This window comes from Trichomycterus rosablanca, chromosome 1 (genome assembly GCF_030014385.1).
Source record: "Trichomycterus rosablanca isolate fTriRos1 chromosome 1, fTriRos1.hap1, whole genome shotgun sequence".
NCBI classification, from domain to species: Eukaryota; Metazoa; Chordata; class Actinopteri; order Siluriformes; family Trichomycteridae; genus Trichomycterus; species Trichomycterus rosablanca.
The window spans coordinates 17106438-17127477 of NC_085988.1; the positions used below are offsets into that span (position 1 = coordinate 17106438).

Here is a 21040-nt window from a genome sequence, read left to right on the forward strand (position 1 = left end):
TGTATAGGTAAAAATGGTAAATAATTAAAAAAAAAAACAAGGTCAGTTTTGCTGGTTTGCCTAAAACATACTAGACATGGTCAATGCTAAAGGATTCATTAAGTACATCTCTCATCTCATCTGAAAATAAGCAGTTTTAGCTACACCATATTGCCAAAAGTATTCACTCACCCATCCAAATCATGGAATTCAGGTGTTCCAATCACTTCCATGGCTACAGGCAGGGATGGACTGGCCATCGGGAGGGTCGGGAGTTTTCCCGAGGGGCCGCTCTGTATGTGGGCCGCTGAGAGAGTGAAAAATAAATTCTGGCCCACCACAGTATCCTCACTGCATGTCCATTGGCCAATCACAGAAATGTCCCTCCCCCAGGATAAACCGTAATCACAACCACCAGTTAAAAAAATACATAGTGAATGAGTGCGAGATGGAGAAACGGGATAACCTGTTTGGCACTGAGGAACTACAGTATAGCCAAAGAGCAGAAAAGGAAAAGTTAGTGTTCAGTTCCTCTGCTTCGTTAGTAACGCCGTTTAAGAAGAGACTTGTGGGCCCATCTCAAATGTCGCCTATGCCCTACTTAGGGTACTTCCTAACAGTACAAAACGTGATATGTGTGCTTGTGCTTGTAGTGGGCTGGTCAAGTAAAAAGTCCAGGGTTGGATTTTGTTCCCAGTCCAGCCCTGGCTACAGGTGTATAAAACCTAGGCATGCAGACTGCTTCTACAAACATTAGTGAAAGAATGGGTCGCTCTCAGGAGCTCAGTGAATTCCAGCGTGGTACCGTGATAGGATGCCACCTGTGCAACAAGTCCAGTCGTGAAATTTCCTCACTACTAAATATTTCACAGTCGACTGTCAGTGGTATTATAACAAAGTGGAAGTGATTGGGAATGAGAGCAACTCAGCCACAAAGTGGTAGCCACGTAAAATGACAGAGTAGGGTCAGCGGACATAGTGCGCAGAGGTCGCCAACTTTCTGCAGAGTCAATCGCAACAGACCTCCAAACTTCATGTGGCCTTCAGATTAGCTCAAGAACAGTGTGTAGAGAGCTTCATGGAATGGGTTTCCATGGCCAAGCAGCTGCATCCAAGCCTTACATCACTGAGCACAATGCAAAGTGCCGGATGCAGTGGTGTAAAGCACGCCACCACTGGACTCCAGAGCAGTGGAGACGTGTTCACTGGAGTGACGAATCACGATTCTCCGTCTGGCAATTCAATTGACGAGTCTGGGTTTGGCGGTTGCCAGGAGAACGGTACTTGTCTGACTGCATTGTGCCAAGTGTAAAGTTTGGTGGAGGGGGGATTATGGTGTGGGGGTGTTTCAGGAGTTGGGCTCGGCCCCTTAGTTCCAGTGAAAGGAACTCTTAATGCTTCCATTAAGAGAGATGGGCAATTTCATGATCCCAACTTAGTGGGAACAGTTTGGGGATGGCCCCTTCCTGTTCCAACATGACTGCACACCAGTGCACAAAGCACAAGGTCCATAAAGACACGGATGAGCGAAGGTGTGGTGGAACCTGACTGGCCTGCACAGAGTCCTGACCTCAATACGATAGAACTCCTCTGGGATGAATTAGAACGGAGACTGTGAGCCAAGACTTCTCGTCCAACATCGGTGTCTGACCTCACAAATGCGCTTCTGGAAGAATGGTCAAAAATTCCCATAAACACACTCCTAAACCCTATGGAAAGCCTTCTCAGAAGAGTTGAAGCTGTTATAGCTGCAAAGTGCGTGCTGAGATCATATTAAACCCTATGGATTAAGAATGGGAGTCACTCAAGTTCATATGTGTGTAAAGGCAGACAAGCGAATACTTTTGGCAGTATAGTGTAATTGCGGTATAGTAAAAAAACCATTTAGCATTTATGTGTGTGTGTGTGTGTGTGTGTAGAAGTGAAAACTGCACCTTTCAAACAGCCAGTTTGAGTCCACCAGCACGTTTACATCCTCTATGCGTTTGCTGTGAGCATAATGGAAGCGTTTGGGGAGGTGGGGTTTAAGGTATGGTTTAATCTTCTGATCAGGCTTCTTACACTATTACACACACAGTAAAAAATGAATTAGAAAATTCAGCAAGTTATACACTGTGATGTTACATGAATGTACTGTGATACAAGCAGTGCAGTGGCGGCTCCTGCCAAATCTCTCAGGGCAATTGTTGCGATGATGGCCAAGGTGACCCGTTCAGTGGGTAAATTAAAGCTTAAATAATTAAGTCATCTGTCAGCTTGTCCTCACAAATAACTTTAACCTTAAATAAAATTAAGTAAAGCCTTCACACTAACAATTTAATTCAGTCTTCAATTAAATATACAGCATTTAGCAGACGCTTTTATCCAAAGCGACTTACACAGTGAGCGGAACACAATGAGCAATTGAGGGTTAAGGGCCTTGCTCAGGGACCCAACAGTGGCAGCTTGGTGGTGGCGGGGCTTGAACCAGCAACCTTCTGTTTACTAGTCCAGTACCTTAACCACTGAGCTATCACTGGCACATCATCAGATTGCATTTTATTTTAGGTGCAGCAGATCCAGAATAAAGATTGGCATCGGGGCTGATGTGCAATGAATAAAGAAGTACAATTAAACAATTGGGGAGAAACAATAAGTGCAATCACAATTCACAATTAAAAAATGACATTACTTACTTGTAATTTACTTGTAATTTATATGATTTCCCCCCCTTTGTAGATACTTGCTTGATGTTTAAATTTAGTCTGGGTGGCCCTAATTCTTAAGTTGCTAATTTATCCTGATTACTATGACGACTGAATGGCATTTCCCTTAATGACACGATGGAGTTGCTCCGAACTGAGGTGATGGTAGTCATGGTGACGAGATCGCGACACCAGGTTACGTGTGACGCAAGCACGTAAGTGTGAGCCCTCCCGGAACCCATTCAGATTGTATTGCAACGCCTGCAGTTCGAGAAAAAGAGCCTTAACATGAGAGTCTATGAGAGCAATCTGGGGCGGTACTGTACGGAACACAACTTGACGCTGATTGGACTACGATATTCAAAGGCAAGACAGACTGTCCAGAACCGTTACAGCTGTAATAGAAAAATTTCTTCCCTTTCGCCCTTTGGTGGTGCGTCGCCCGATCGCCCTAAGGAACGAGCCGCCCCTATCTTTTCTACAGTTCAAGGTACAAGATATTTAATGTACACAGTTCAGGATCTCTTCATCTGGTCGTGAAGAAGTCATTTGGATGAGTGACAAAAAAATCTTCACAAGAAACTTTGTCTCCAGATGAACAGATTCAACTTTGTGGATTAGTGTACCTGGATTACTGAGCATGCAAATTCAGAATCTCATTTTAGCATTTAATGTAGCATTTGTTATAAATAAAACCTGGCCAGCTGTTAGGCATTGGGTGAATCTATCAGGTTTTGGGGCAAGTGGCATAAGGAACTTTGCTCAGGTAGAAAAACATAAACATTTACTAAATATCAGCAAGTTTTAAAAGCCAATATTACATAGTCAAAAAGCTAAAAAGAGGCATTTTCTACAGCCGAAAAGATACCATATATTTTACCATCAACTACTTTAAAGCTACTTTTAAATGCACTTTATCTTTATTAAATTATTATTATTTGTGGAGAGATATAGAACATGCTGTCAATTCAGAACACTCCAAACTACTGTATATCAAATAAATACAACATTACATTTACTTGTATTTGATTGCAGACAGGATGAACCTGAGATATTTCATGTTTTATCTGGTCAAATTTATTTCATATATTAATAAACATCCATTCCTACATTTCAGGCCTGCAACACATTCCAAAAAAAGTTGGGACGGTAACACATTTACCACTTTGTAATGTTACCATTCCTTTTTACCACACTTAAAAAGATTTTTTGGCACAGAGGATACCAAGTGATTTATTGTTTCAGCTTTTATTTTGTCTCATTCTTCCTGCAAACACGTCTTAAGATGTGCAACAGTACGGGGTCGTCGTTGTCACATTTTCATTTCAGAATTCTCCACACATTCTCTGTTGGGAACAGGTCAGGACTGCAGGCAGGCCAGTCCAGTACTCGTACCCTCTTCTTCCACAGCCATGCCTTTGTAATGTGTGCAGCATGTGGTTTTGCATTGTCTTGTTGAAAAATACATGGACGTCCCTGGAAAAGATGACGTCTTGAAGGCAGCATATGTTGCTCTAAGATCTCAATGTACTTTTCTGCATTAATGCTGCCATCACAGAAGTGTAAATGACCTTTGCCAAGGGCACTGACACAGCTCCATACCACGACAGACCCTGGCTTTTGGACTTGTTGCTGATAACAGTCTGGATGGTTCTTTTCGTCTTTGGTCCAGAGCACACGGTGTCTATTTTTTCAAAAAAGACCTGGAATGCTGATGGTCCATCCTAGATGCCTCAGAGCCCAGAGAAGTTGATGCCTCTTCTGGACATGGTTAACATAAAGCTTCTTTTTTGCACAGTAAAGATTTAAATGGCATTTGTGCATGTAACTCTGTATTGTAGTGCTTCACAAAGGTTTGCCAAAGTAATCCCTCACCCATGTGGTTATATCAGCTATTGTTGAGTGGCGGTTCTTGATGCAGTGCCATCTGAGGGATCGAAGATCACGGGTGTTCAGCTTAAGCTTGCGCTCTTGGCCTTTACGCACTTAAGTTTCTCCCGATTCAATGACATTATGCATTGTAGAGGGAGAAATATGCAAATCGCTTCTTATCTTTCTTTAAGGTTCATTGTTTTTAAACATTTTAATCATTTTCTCAAGCATTTGTTTACAAACTGGAGATCATCTGATCATCTTTGCTCATCAAAGACCAAAACATGATTACAATCACCTGTTCACATTACCTTTTTGGAATAACATCATTATTTAGTTTTGGCCTGAAATGCAGGAATGGATGTTTATTAATAAATGAAATAAAGTTGAGCAGATAAAACATGACATATCTCAGGTTCATCCTGTCTGCAATCAAATAAAAGTCAAAGTAAATGTAATGAACACTGCATCTTTATTTTATTTGCCGTTTCCACATTGTCCCTACTCTGATTTGGGGTTGTACATTTTGTAGGAAAGATTGGATAGAGAGAATAAAACAACAATAGACAGACCCTTAGCTGGCCACAAAAAAGTACTAACTTAACAGGGTGTCCAGATTTTTGCACATGCTACTGTGATGCAATTAAAAATTCACCAACATAGTTAAAGGGAAAAGTAATCACATTTGAAGTTATCATTTAATGTGTATTACATTACAGTTAACACAGCTGTGTGTGTACACACACACACACACACACACACACACACACACACACACATTTCCAAATCACAAAGTTACACCATATGATCAAAAGTATGACTTCTGACAATAAGCCTGATGGAAATCCCATTGCAAAACCATTGACATCAATACTGGTTTGTTCTCAAATTTGTGGCTCTAACAGCCTCCACTCTTTTAGAAAAGGCTTTTCCACAAAAATTCTAAATCATAACAGTCACCATGAACAGAAGATTAATTACGTACCGTCATGTTGGCCACCAAACCAGCAGTGTCCACTGCAAACACAGAACATAATCCGGATTAATCCACCCACTTGAAATAATCAGAATCAGAAACTGGAATCCGAGAGCTTTACAAAGAACAAATACAACCATACGAACCTTTTTAGAAACACTTGTACACCCACTCATTCATATAGTGATTTAATCATATAGTGATTGTATTTGTCATTTTACTCATTTTGATGAATGATAAGGTGCTCAAATGGCATGGTAAACTAACTTAATCTGATCTTAATCTGATTTTTTAATGCTGTTTACTTTTTGAGTCAAACATATTTATTCATTATGTTTAGACAATTAGTTACTGTATTATTTTATTATTAATAAAATGTTTGGCACTTAACATTTTATTAGAAACCTATATAGGCTACATGTGTGTAAGCACAAAGGTGTTCTCACTAAAAACACAAAAAAGATCATGATTACTGGTTAAAGAACTGCACTAGTGGCCGCTCAGGTGGCGCAGAGGTAAAATACTCTAGCACACCAGAGCTGGGGTTTCGTATATATTGTATCAAACCCTTCATTCAACCGGCTGGGCTGGGCGGCTATATGAACAACGTTTGGCTGTTGTTCATCCAGGTAAGGGAGTCGGATAGGGACCTCATAACTGATGCAATTATGACCTCTGCTGGCTGATTGATGGCGTCTGCACAGAGTGGAGCAATAATGCTGATCAGGGTGTGGCTCTCCAAACACACGGCTCATTGGCATGAGAACTCACCTTGTGCAGGTGAAAAGATGCAGTTGGGTACTGCTCACGTGTCGGAGGGGGCGTGTGTAAGTTCGCTCTCTTCAATCAAAGGCGGGGGTCAGCACCAGTAGAAAGGAAAGCGTAATGCAATCAGGTAAAAATGGGACGCGCTAAAATACTAAAAATGGGGAGAAAATGCATTTAAAAAAAAAACTGCACTAATGATGCAAGGGTTAAGGAACCAAACTGAATGGGGGGGGATTTCTTAATTTAGTTTAATTCTATGATTAAACCACAAATTTGAGAATTGCTGATTGGTGCAAGACATTGCTCGTACACATGGGGCAGCTTAACAGCACCCATACACAAGATTCACCAGTTCACAAGTTTAATGTCAAACACAGTCATGAACAATTTTGTATCTCCAATTTATCTCACTTGCATGTTTTTGGACTGTGGGAGGAAACCAGAGCTCCCGGAGGAAACCCACACAGACCCAGGGAGAACATGCAAACTCTCCACAGAAAAGATCCAGACCACTCCACCTGAGAACTCAACCCAGGACCTTATTGCTATGAGGCAACAGTGCCACAGGTATTAAAATTGCACTTATCTTAAAATGCAGATAACAGATAAGCCAGCATGAATTATGGAACAAACAACATGACTAATACTTCCTCAAATCCCCAATTAAAAACACTAAATGATGTAACATTACATTGTTTACCAGTGCAGTGATGTAAGAGTAATCATGTGTTTATGTGTTTGTTGTCAGCACATTGAACTATGGGTGTTTTGTCCACTGCATATGTAATAACAGGAACTTTTAGTTCTTGTTAATTCTATACAAACATGAGACATCTGGAAGAGTTAAAAGCACATCAGCAGCACCATTAAGTTCACCATGAAAGATGTGCATTATTTAGCTAAAAGCTTCTTGAACCGTGCTTTCTTTGAAGTCTTTGATCAAACATACTAGTCTCATCACCAGTTCCCATGCTTCAGTACCACAGTGTTTAATCACAGCGTACATTCCGACTAATAAGCAGTCCAGTTCTAGTAAACAGTGTAATTGCCAGTTCCAGGACCAACGCTTCCAGTTTGAATAGCAAAGTATCTTGTTAACTTTCAGTTTAGTTTGAATACTGACAGACCTTAATGGTAAACAAAGAAAACATATTTAATACTGGATCTAAATTCTTCTGACATTACAGTACTGAACCCTTCATTCTAAAACTAGAAGCTCTTGTTGTAGAATTTGTAGTAGAATTTGTCACAATAGAACACTAGAACACTTGACGACTTCATGACTGTGTTACCTGCTCACTCTCCCTTGTAGTTATGCTGTAATAATTAGGGGTGCCAGAGTCTCATGCTACTCTCAGAAGAACTGATATTTTACTCTTAACGATTTCATAACTACATTTTCTGTTGTTTTATCCTGAGGTGGTTCTGACGTAAATCTGTTTACCCACCCGAGGTTGAAGCCTGCAAGTCGAGACTGCTGTGCCAACAATGCTGTTCCTGCTAGATGTAACGGATCCTGTCATGAGTTGGGGTAGAGGCCACTAGGAACATTTTTGGACTCTTTGTTTACTTGGCCATGTGCTTTTGTGTTTGACTAACCTTGTGCTCTTGGCCCCGCCTGTCATTGTTCCTGTTTCCGCGCCAGTTTGCTCCTTGTGTCACCTGTGTCTCATTACTTGTCTGTCATGTGACTAATTACCCTGTGTATTTAAACTTGTCTTTCATGTTAGTTCTTGCTGAATCTTTGATGTTCCTTGGTGAGTTTGTTGATACCTTTTGAGCTTTTGTCCCCATTTGTTCTTTGATAATGAACCTTAAGTTTTTTGATATCTTATGAGCTTTTGCCCCTGTTTGTTTTTTGATAATAAAACGTTTTAATAAAAAGTTTTTCTCTTAAATTGAGTCTCTGCAATTAGGTCTGTTAGTAGTGTAGTGGTTCCGACTCAGGGGGCCTGGGTTCAATTTCACCCTTGGCCTTGACAGAACCTGACATGTTTGCACCAAAAATGTCAAGAACTCGCTATGGACTTTATCACAGACTGGACTGAATAATAAAGCACTCCAATTGTTTACATTATTATTTTTTCTAGTTATAACTTTTAGTTTCATTTAATTTTGTGCATGTATCTGTGTAAATGTATCTGTGTAAATCTATTCAAATTATTCTCCAGGCCACCCAAGGAGAATGGGCGTTCCTGCTGAGTCTGGTTCCTCTCAAGGATTCTTTCTGTAAAGGGAGTTTTTTCCTTGCCACCGTCACCCTCGGCTTAACAGGGGGTTTTGGTCTGTAGGTCCTGGTTTCTGTAAAGCTGCTTTGAGACAATGTCCACTGTAAAAAGTGCAATACTAATAAAATTTACTTGACTCAATCCTACTCATAAGCAGTCCAGTTCTAGACCAAAGCTTCCAGTTTGAATAACAAAGTTTCTTGTAAGCTTTAAGTTTAGTTTGAACACTGACAGACCTTAATGGTACACAGAGAAAACTAGATCTAAATTCTTCTGTACTGACATCAACACTTCATTCTAAAACTAGAAGCTCTTGTAGTAGAATTATAGTAGTACAATAATTTCAAAACTAGGGTGGCACAGTGATTTGGTGGGTAGAACTGTCGCCTTACAGCAAGAAGGTCCTGGGATCAATTCCCAGCTGGAGCGATCTGAGTCCTTTCTGTGTAACCATAATTGATCTCTAACAGGACAGCATGTCTGGAGAGTACAAGAGTACTCTGTTAAAGCTGTGTGGATGAGATGATGAGTAAGTGTCTGCACACGTCTATAACTGTAGGTAGGACATGGGACATAAGTTGATGGACATCCCATTCCAAAACCATGGGCATTTGTAACAGGTCCTGCTGGGCCCAGTTACAGAATCTTGCTTCATCTTTCATGCCATTTATGGTCTGCAGTAAGGGCATTGAGGTGATTGATGTGTCAGTTATGTGTGGGTTTCTTCCCACAATTCAAAGACGTTCAATAAGGTAAATTGGAGAAACAAAGTATGTGTGCGTGTGTGTGTGTGTGTTTGCCCTATGGAGTGGCAACCAGCCCAGGGTGATTCACACTCCTTACCCAGAGAATTGCACCCACAGAGAACCTGACCCTGATAAAGCAGTGATAAAACAGACAATGAATGAATTAATAAATTCCGAAACTAAAAGTTTTGTGCTTATCTGAAGGTTTTTTCCTGGATCTGATAACTAGTGATGAACTGTAACAGTGAAACCTGAACATTTGATACTGAAACTGGTAACTTAGGAACTGAAGCTAGAAGCCTTGATAATGAAAGTAGAACACATGATACTATACTGTTTAATAGGTCATGAGGACAAGCTCTTAAGGCTGTGTGTGTGTGCTAGATAGTGTGTATTTGTGTACGATATATTTACACGTCACTGCTGCTTTTGCCGCTCTGATCCGGCCGACTGGTCCCTCATACACATAGAGGTGTGAGACGTCACCCACGAAATCTTTTAGGACTTCTTTTCTGTCACAGCTTGTTTCTGCCATACCTAAAAAAAGAGATAGAAAGAAAAGACAGACAGACAGAAGGTGGTTGATACTTTAACTTAGCTCTAATAAATCCTGTCTTTATAAAGAAAATAGACAAGCCTGAGATTTTTCTGGCAAATATAACCCAAGTGGAAAAAACCCTACACAAATGGATCCCTGATGATCAGATGGATCCCTCATATGTACATATACAGGTGAACAGTAAAACGTAATTCTATCTTCGCATATCCCAGCTTGTCTGAAAGCCGGGGTCAGAGTGCAGGGTCAGCCATTGTACAGCGCCCCTGGAGAGGGTTAAGGGCCTTGCCCAAGGGCCCAACAGTGGGTGCATGGCATAGCGGGGATTCAATCTCAAGCTTTTATTTAATATTTTATTTAAGCTCTACTCACTAGGCTACCGCTGTCCCAAATAATTATAAATCAATTATAAAATTATAATATTTACATTGTAATTATGGTGCATTATTCATTGATAAGTCGTACAGCAATAATGAACCCAGACGCTCTCTCTGACACAGCCAATTTTCTGTTACATGTCAGGTCAGCTTGATAGCACAACTGAGATTCAAACTAAATAGCTCAAGATCTCAGTGGTGGTGGGATGGCATATCAGAACACTGAATCCCCCAAGTGCTTTGCCATTTGATTATTATATCATAATATATTTTTAGGCTAAGGGTTTTTTGCTAGTCACCCAATTTGTTGTGCAGTATTGTAAGTAAGTGCATATCCCAGAGAATGATAGCTAAATTATCTTATAATTTAAGGTATAAAAGCGAGCTTTTAATAACGATCTTGTAGCTGATAAGCACATGACATTTTGAGTATGTTGAAGAATTTGTCCCAACCATGGAACTGTGTTTATATTTAGAGTTCGGTTCCCTTGGTCCAGACCAACCAAGAAAATTATACATTGTTATATTTTTGAGACAGACTAAGACCCCCTGCTCAAGCGATATTGGTCCATTTATTTGGTGCGCACCAGAGTTCAAAAGGAAGTGTTCATTCACACTTACTGTAAATAACTGCACTAACAGAGCAATCAAACCTGAGTTCATTCTAATCAAACCAAAGCTGATAAGTTTCATTCCAGCACTTTCTATCACTAATTTTCAGAGTGCTTCCAGTGGCTCCTTCAGGTTCTTTGCTGAATCCTTTCATGATGGTTTTAAGGACCATGACCACCACAGGCTCAAAATCAGGTCCCTGCTCCCTCTATCCTGTTGTTCTTGATCTCTAAATCTTTGTTATTGCTCAGCTTTTTTTTTTTTTTTAAGCATTATCATGGATTGTTACAATATAGACTGACCATATCGTTGCGATGGCTCAAGCAATGGCATGGCTTTCACTGGCTCCTTTCAACCCAATATTGCTCAGCCATGCTACACTAGCACTAGATGAACGACTACCTTTCATCCATTAGCTTTTCTTTGAGCATTTAAATCTTCTCTGGTTTTATGTTGATTTATTTATTTATTAGGATTTTAACATCATGTTTTACACTTTGGTTACATTCATGACAGAACATGTTGTTACTCATTACACAAGATTCATCAGTTCTCGAGTTTAATGTCAATTTTGTATCTCCAGTTCACCCAACTTGCATGTTTTTGGACTGCACACAGACATGGGAAGAACATGCAAACTCCGCACAGAAAGGACCCGGACCGCCCCACCTGGGGATCAAACCCAGGACCTTCTTGCTGTGAGGCAACAGTGCTACCCACTGAGCCACCATGGCACCCTTATGTTGATTTAAAAATCTGCTTTACTTAAGTTAAGTCTTTACTGGTACTTGTGTTTGTATTTTGCTGCTGCTAGGAGGAAGTACTATGTTTAGTAAACAAGTCTGATTTAGTTGACAGCCACTGATAGCATTGTTGTAAGTCAGACTTTGTGGACCTGGCACGCTCTCAGATGGTATTACTTAGCTATCCTTTTGATCATAGCCTGATGAATATCATCATGTTAGTCAACACCTAAGTACCTGTGGGCGTCATTGTGTTTCAGGCTCTGGAAGGCTGTTTTGTGATCCAGCTGGAAGTTTTAAGTTTTAATCTCATGAACAGCTTGAGATCATTGTTTGTCGACTGCATATCCAAGAACATGTCCTTTTAGCACGTTTCAGTGCTAAGCAAAACAGCAGGGGGATCCCTTTGGAAAATGACTTGCTTGGTCTTGATCTTTACTTGTTCTGACATATCATACCTGGTCTTCCATTCTTTCAAACTTTCTTTCACAAACAAAAAGTCTTAGATTGATCCTAGATTCTCAGGACCAGGAACGTGACACACTGCTAAAAGTCTTCTTGTAGTCTATCCAAGACATTCCTAGTTCCCTCTTTACCTGAGTCACAATAATCTTACTGATCCCACACACAGTGGCAGCTCCTGCCAAATCTGTCAGGGGGGGGCAATTGTTGCGATGGTGGCCAAGGTGACCCATTCTATGGCTAAATTAAAGCTTAAATAATTAACATCTTAAGTCATCTGTCAGTTTTCCCTCACAAATAACTTTGAACATGGAGAGAGACCAGCTTTACCATTAATCATCAAATTCACACAATTTAATTCAGTCTTCATCAGATAGCATTTTATTTTAGGTGCAGCAGATCCAGAATAAAGATTGGCATCGGGGCTGATGTGCAATGAATAAAAAAGTACAATTAAACAATTGGGGAGATACAATAAGTGCAATCACAATTCACAATTTAAAAATTACATTACTTACTTGTAATTTAGTTTACGGTAATTTCCCCCCTTTGTAGATACTTGATGTTTAAATTTGGTCTGGGTGGCCCTAATTCTTAAGTTGCTAATTTATCCTGATTACTACGACGACTGAATGGCATTTCCCTTAATGACACGATGGAGTTGCTCCGAACTGAGGTAATGGTAGTCATGGTGATGAGATCGCGACACCAGGTTACGTGTGACGCAAGCACGTAAGTGCGAGCCCTCCCTGAACCCATTCAGAATGTATTGCAGCGCCTGCAGTTCAAGAAAAAGAGCCTTAACATGAGAGTCTATGAAAGCAATCCGGGGCGAATTTTAGTCAGAGTGAAATTGCCCCAAAAGGGGCGGTACTGTACGGAACACAACTCGACGCTGATTGGACTACTATATTCAGAGGCAACACAGACTGTCCAGAGCAGTCACAGCTGTGACAGAAAAATGTGTTCCCTTTCGCCCTTTGGTGGTGCGTCGCCCGATCGCCCTAAGGAACGAGCCGCCCCTGCCCACACAGAAATGTAATATATAATTTTATATATGTACATTTGCGTATGGGATTAGCAGCTGATCAAAGCCTTTCAACAGACATTTTGTTGTTCAAAGAGGATGCTGTCTTTTTAGCAGATGATTTTAAGTTTTATTAGTGATGTTTGCGATTTTTAAAATGCAGTCCGGGTCCTTTCTGTGCGTAGTTTGCATGTTCTCCCCGTGTCTGCGTGGGTTTTCTTCCGGGAGCTCCGGTTTCCTCCCACAGTCCAAAAACATACAGTCAGGTTAATTGGAGACACTGAATTGCCCTATAAGTGAATGGGTGTGTTTATGAGTGTGTGTGTGTGTGTGTGTGTGTGTGTGTCTGCCCTGCGATGGACTGGCACCCCGTCCAGGGTGTTACTGTGTGCCTTGCGCCCATTGAAAGGCTGGGATAGGCTACAGCCCCCCAACCACCTCCCCCCGTGACACTGATTGGAAATAAATTAGGCTGAGCGGGGAAACTCCAGGACAGTCATCAGTCATGATTGGATAAGCGGTTAAGAAAGCGAGTGAGTTAACCACCACACCACTCGCCTAATCAGTTGCGCTAAATGAATCATGAATTACACATTACTAAATGACCACATGAAAGTCTTTGCAATTGCTTTATTTTGGGATGTGGCCAATGAATTAAATTAGGCTGAGCGGGGAAACTCCAGGACAGTCATCAGTCATGATTGGATAAGCGGTAAGAAAGTGAGGGAGTTAAAAACATGAGAAAAAAAAGACACCTCATATTATTGCAATTATTATTACTATTTAAACAAATAGTAAGTAAGACTTATCTGCTTGGATTTCTAACAGTCTATAATGAACAATTTGTAAAAATCTTTTGCAACCCTATTTTATTAACACTGTTCTTTATTGTTTTAACCTTTACTACATTTTTGTGCATTTTAATGTGTGTGTGTGTGTATGTGTGTCAGTGTGATTGTAGAGAGATAGATAGACAGACAGACAGACAGACAGACAGACAGACAGACAGACAGACAGACAGACAGACAGACAGACAGATAGACACTTTATTGATCTCGAAGGACATTAAAGCCCCAGTAGTATTATACAACAAATAATTAACAGTACAGTACAAAACAAAGCAAACAGATAATTCTTGTACTTTACATAAAATGGATAACTGGTAACTGTAATGACTGTGCATGAGGTATAGTTTCAGTATAAGGTAGATTGAATAGTAAATAAATGATTAAATAGTAAAGTGACGTGACAAATATTGCACAATGAGTTGGGCCAATAATGCCATATACACCAATTAGGCATGACATAAAACCACCTCCTTGTTTCTACACTCACTGTTCATTTTATCAGCTCCACTTACCATATAGAAGCACTTTGTAGTTCTACAATCACTGACTGTAGTCCATCTGTTTCTCTACATACTTTTTTAGACTGCTTTCACCCTGTTCTTCAATGGTCAGGACCCAGGGTGGTGGATCATTCCCAGCACTGCAGTGACACTGATAGTGGTGTGTTAGTGTGTGTTGTGCTGGTATGAGTGGATCAGACACAGCAGCGCTGCTGGAGTTTTTAAACACCTCACTGTCACTGCTGGATTGAGAATAGTCCATCAACCAAAAATATCCAGCCAACAGCGCCCTGTGACCACCGATGAAGGTCTAGAAGAGGACCAACTCAAACAGCAGCAACAGACGAGCGATCGTCTCTGACTTTACATCTACAAGGTGGACCAACTAGGTAGGAGTGTCTAATAGAGTGGACAGTGAGTGGACACGGTATTTAAAAACTCCAGCAGTGCTGCTGTGTCTGATCCACTTATACCAGCACAACACACACTAACACACCAGCACCATGAAAGCAGGATAAAAAATAATAATAATTATAATAATACTCTTCACATATTGGGTATGTTCAAAAACCTAGTGCGCTCTCTACATAGACAGAATTTACGTCATCCTACACACGCTCCCAAGAAGGAGGCTGTTCGAAATCCTAGATGCCTTAATATGCTCACTAGTAAGGTATCTTAAAATTTCAATGGTATTTTGACTCGAGAATGAGTGAGCATCTGATGCTGCCTTAGCGGTGAAGGCAATCCCAGCATTCAGTGCGGCACAACTTTTCTCACAGAAAAATAAAAAAACATGGTGGGCGGTAAGGAGAACCGAACAATGTTATTTTCAAACATAAATAAATTATTATTGATGTTTAATTTGAATAAACTTTTTTATTTGTAAATTCGGGCTTGTGAGTGAATTTAACCGTTTTCGGTACACGGAGGGAGATGTTAGTTGACATGCTAGCGCGTTGTGCCACCCCGTCCCATTGGTTTGAATGGCATGAGGCTAACTGTGTCAGCTTAGTTAGTAAAAACTGATGGAATCTCTGTCTAAGTAGCGCGTTCGAATAACATGCCTTGTAAGTCAATAACTTATTAGAATCCTCTCTACTGAGGCATCTGCCTATGTAGGCAGTGAGACAGCAAGGCAGCTCACTAGGTTTTCAAACACACTCATTGTCAAAATTTTTAGATGCCTTAAAATGTTGCCTACTGAGATACCTTATACTGAGCGATATTCTGACTGATTAACGAGGGAGCATCCGATGCTTCCTTAGCAGTGAGGTCAATTCCAGCATTCACTGCGACACAATTTTTCTCACAAAAAATACAAATATGACGGACTAATGTAGAGCAACTGAGTTCTTTTCAAATGTAAATAAATTCTCATTGATTTTTAATTAATTATTAAAAATTTATTATTTGCAAATCTTGTCTTGTCAGTGACAATTTAACTATTTTCGGTACACAGAGTGAGATGTTAGCTGGTGTGCTAGTGGGTTGTGCTGCCTCAGCCCATTGGCTTGAATGGCCTGAGGCTAACTGTGTTAGCTTAAAAAGCAAAACTGCAGCGACATAATCGCCATAATCACTGTATAAGTAGTGTGTCTAAAAATCTGCCTTATAAGTCGATGTCTTATTAGAATCCTCTCTACTTAGGCAGCTGCCCAGGTAGGCAGTAGGCAGCAAGGCGGCTCACTATAGGTGCCTCAAATATGGCTCAAAGTATCTGGCCACCTGACTGTGAGCTTGTTAAGGTGAATCTGTAGAAATACACTATATTGCCAAAAGGTATTCTGCCTTCACACGCATATAAACTTGAGTGACTCCCATTCTTAATCCATAGGGTTTAATATGATGTCGGCCCACCCTTTGCAGCTATAACAGCTTCAACTCTTCTGGTAAGGTTTTCCACAAGGTTTAGGAGTGTGTTTATGGGAATTTTTGACCATTCTTCCAGAAGCGCATTTGTGAGGTCAGACACTGATGTTGGACGAGAAGGCCTGGCTCACAGTCTCCGCTCTAATTCATCCCAAAGGTCAGGGTTGAGGTCAGGACTCTGTGCAGGCCAGTCACGTTCTTCCACACCAAACTCGCTCATCCATGTCTTTATGGACCTTGCTTTGTGCACTGGTGCGCAGTCATGTTGGAACAAGAAGTGACCATTCCCAAACTGCTCCCACAAAATTGGAAATTGTCCAAAATCTCTTGGTATGCTGAAGCATGAAGAGTTCCTTTCACTGGAACTAAGGGGCCGAGCCCAACTCATGAAGAACAACCCCACACCATAATCCCCCCTCCACCAAACTTTACACTTGGCACAATGCAGTCAGAGAAGTACCGTTCTCCTGGCAACCACCAAACCCAGACTCATCCATCGGATTGCGTCACTCCAGAGAACACATCTCCACTGCTCTAGAGTCCAGTGGCGGTGTGCTTTATACCACTGCATCCAACACTTTGCATCGTGCTTGGTGATGTAAGGCTTGGATGCAGCTGCTCAGCCATGGAAACTCATTAGCTAATCTGAAGGCCACATGAAGTTTGGAGGTCTGTAGTGATTGACTCTGCAGAAAATTGGCGACCTCTGAGCACTATGCTCCTCAGCATCCGCTGACCCCGCTCTGTCATTGAACGTGGCCTACCACTTCTTGGCTGAGTTGCTGTCATTCCCAATCACTTCCACTTTGTTATAATACCACTGACAGTTGACTGTGGAATATTTAGTAGCGAGGAAATTTCACGACTGGACTTGTTGCACAGGTGGCATCCTATCACGGTACCACACTGGAATTCACTGAGCTCCTGAGAGCAACCCATTCTTTCACAAATGTTTGTAGAAGCAGTCTGCATGCCTAGGTGCTTGGTTTTATACACCTGTGGCCATGGAAGTGATTGGAACACCTGAATTCAATGATTTGGATGGGTGAGTGAATAATTTTGGCAATATAGTGTATGTGCCAGTTTAGTTAAAAGCATGTTTGTAAGGTCAGGTACTGATGTTAAACAAGAAGGCCCAGCTCAAAATTCATGTACAGTTTATCCCAAAGGTGTTCAGTAGTGATGAGGTCAGAGCTCTGTGCAGGTCACTCGAGTTTTTCCTTATCAATCTCATCAACCATGTATTTATTAACCTAGCTTTTAACACATGGGCACAGATAGGTGAAAACAGAAAGAGACTTAAACAAAGTGTTGCTACAATAACTTGATAATAACTTTGCACGAAAAGCAAAAAGCTGGCTGATAGGACATGAAATACCCCGTATAGTCATGCTGGCTGCAGTTGTAAAATAGTGGCTAACTGATAACTGCTAACTTTTTATGTACACTGCTGATAAAAGATTAGCCGCTTAAATAGAAACTTTCAAACTCACCGTGATCAGCTACGACAATAATGTTGACGCACTCGTGAAGGTTGAGCTGTTTGAGTCCGTTCATCAACTGCCCGATCACCTTGTCCACTCCCTGGATTGCATTTATTAACTAAATAAAAGAAGAAATATATCAACATATGACACATTATACGTGATAACACAGTTACAAATATTTTTAAACATTTATTTTGGATGTCGTACAGGTTCATGAACTTGGGTATCAAGATCCAGTTACCAACTGTAAAACTGTCGGTATTTCATGTGTATCCAAATTTTCTTTACCTCCTAAACCCAGGTCAGTAAGTGAATTTGTGTTTGTGTGTTCTGATCTGGACACAATAAAGAAGAAAAACACTTTTATTTGTCATATATACAAATACACTTGTACAGAACAATGACATTTTTCCGCTAATCCCAGCTTGTTTGGAAGCTGAGGTCAGAGCGCAGGAACATCCATTGTACGGCACCCCTGGAGCAGACAAGGTTAAGGGCCTTGCTCAAGGGCCCAACAGTGGCTGCATACCAAAGGCGACAATCTTCAGATTAATAGCCCAAAGCTCTACCGACTAGGCTACACTGACCCATGAGGATAAAGTGCTTATTGAGGATAATTATATAAATTTTACATTTACATTTTCAGCATTTATCAGATGCCTTTATCCAAAGCGACTTACAGTACTGTTACAGTATACAGTCTGAGCAATTAAGGGTTAAGGGCCTTACTCAAGAGCCCAACAGCAGCAACCTGGCAGTGGTGGGGCTTGAACCAGCAACCCTCTTATCAGTGGTAGCCTAGTGGGTAGAGCTTTGGGCTATCAACTGAAAGGTTGAGAGTTCATATCCCAGCTCTACCATGCAGCCACTGTTGGGCCCTTGAGCAAGGCCCTTAACCCTCTCAGCTCCAGGGGCGCCATACGATGGCCGACCCTGAGCTCTGACCCCAGCATCCAAACAAGCTGGGATACTCGAAGAAAGAATTTAGTTTGTACTGTACATCTGTATATGTATATATGACAAAAAATTCACATTCTATTTAAACCGCGCAGCGGTAAAAACACACGCTGGAACTAGAGCTGGGATCTTAAATACATCGTATCGAATCTCTGCTCTGCCTAAGGCTGAGCGGCCACATGAACAACTATTGGCCTGTTGTTCAGATATGGGCGGGACTAATGGGCCGGATGGGGTCTCTCTCCCATGACTGGTGCAATTACGACTCTGCTGGCTGATTGATGGCGCCTGCACAGAGATGAGAAAAGAGTGCTCTCAGGGTGTGTCTCTGCGTACACGCAGCTAAGCTGCACTGCACTCGTCAAAGTGTAGGTGACAAGATGCATACGGCATGCTGCCCCCGTGTCGGAGGGGGCGTGGGTTAGTTTCGTTCTCCTCAATCAGAGCAGGGATCGGCATTGGTGGAGAGGAAGCATGACGCAATCGGGCAATTGGACGCACTAAAAGGGAGAAAAAAATTCCCTGGGTCTGACTCCCCCAAAAGTTGATAGTATTAAATTGATACAGAAAATATGTGTTTTTACAGGTATTTTACAGGTATTTAACTAAAAACACCACAACAAAGATACTGATTTTGAGAGAAATCTATTGATTTGATGCTTTTAACACACATTACAAAGATTTGGGGAAATGGGCAATCTAGAACTCAGAAATTTGTAAAATAATGATAAGAAATCCTGTTTTAGGACTTTCCACAGGTGAATAAGAGAATATGCAAGAGGTGATGCTGTCATATTGAGTATCAAATGAACTGTAACAAAAGGATCAATTGTGTTTTCAGGGTGTAAGCAAAGGTTGTTTAACCCATGATCACAAATAATGTATTATACATATCACATTATCATAAATGTCGCCATCTACAGTACATAACATTATCAAAATATTCAGAGGATCCAGAAATATCTCTGTGGTCTGAGGAATGTACAAGCCACAAACCACCAACAGATTGTTAGCCAGCCAAGAGGACATGACAGCTATGTCATGGTGTCTAGTATGGGCCAACAGAAAGGCTACTGTGCCACAAATCCCAGGTAATTTCAATACTGATGATGAGGTGAATGTATCACAACACAGAGTGTCAAACCCTTCAGTGTATGGGGCTGAGTATTTGCAGGCCAGTCCAGATGTACATGGTAACTCCTGTCCACCATCTAAAGCACCTACAATATGCAGGAAGGCTTCAGAACTGGACATTGGAGAAATGGCAGAAGGTCGGCTGGTTCACAGAATCCTGTTTTCTCCAAGATCGTGTGTACAGACAGGCACTTGTGCATGAACCTGCTGGTAATGTTATAGTACCACAGCACTCAATCGGATGTCTTATGATGTTTACAAACTCCTGTTTAGGCAATATATTAAACAGGACCTGATGTTTTCTATAAACATCTGATTATGTACTAAGGCGTATAATGTTTTTACATTTCTGCTAACCCACCATTGCTAAGATCTGCCATCAGCCAGCCAGGTGCCTACACAGACACATGATTGGCTGTATGTCTGTAAAGGGTGGGACAATGGCTGAACAGGGCTTTCTCATAACTGCTGCAATTGTGGCCTCTGCTGGCTGATCGATGGCGCCAGAGAAAATAGAGTGGAAAACGTTTAAATAGAAAAAAAGAAGAAATAACGATCTAATTGATAATAACAATTGATTGTCATGTATGTCTTACTTACTCCTCCACTGACAGGACCGTAGTTGTGTCCTGATTTATCCGGCTCTTCCAAGTACAATGTGTAGAAATCTGGCCTGCAATAAAAAAGGCAAATTTGGTGGTTATTAATTATATTATTATTATATCATTATTTTTCATATTGTACAATTCACTCTTACAGTTTAGATAAAATTTTATTCTATACATTATAGACATTTAATTGACGTTAATGGAATTCTTGGGATTTTAATGATTTCTGAACTTTTTTTACATTTGCAGAGTAAAAATATACATACATTAAATCATAATTGTTTGGTGTGGGAAGTTATGTTGTTTAACTTTGTAGCTCATCTTCCTAATTTCTCATAAGGAAATTTGCCTAAACTGACTACAATATAAAATAGTGTTTTTTATCATAGCCAAAGTCACGGAAAAAAACAAACTGTCACTGTATGCTAAAAAAAATTTTTATATAAACGATCCTGGTATAAATCAAGAAACACCAAAATGTAATAAGAAGCTGCTAGAATGGATACAACTGTTGACAGTTTAGAAAGTTTAAAGCATGACTAAAAAAGACAAAAGACAAATAAAAAAAATTACAAGCAGGAGCTTATTTCTTGCTTGGTGAAAG

The 21040-nt window shown here is 40.8% G+C and overlaps 1 protein-coding gene across 1 annotated transcript in view; it reads right to left on the reverse strand.

Moving 5' to 3' along the window:
- The window catches only part of LOC134319289 (venom phosphodiesterase 1), a 64559-nt gene that overhangs the window by 22224 nt on the left and 21295 nt on the right, over window positions 1-21040 (reverse strand). Inside the window, exons 11-15 of the mRNA XM_063000380.1 lie at window positions 20429-20501; window positions 17744-17852; window positions 9668-9790; window positions 5521-5552; window positions 1914-2041 (exon numbers count right to left, since the gene is read on the reverse strand). Of these exons, the coding sequence (XP_062856450.1) occupies window positions 1914-2041; window positions 5521-5552; window positions 9668-9790; window positions 17744-17852; window positions 20429-20501 (465 nt within the window). The remainder of the gene's footprint in view (window positions 1-1913; window positions 2042-5520; window positions 5553-9667; window positions 9791-17743; window positions 17853-20428; window positions 20502-21040) is intronic.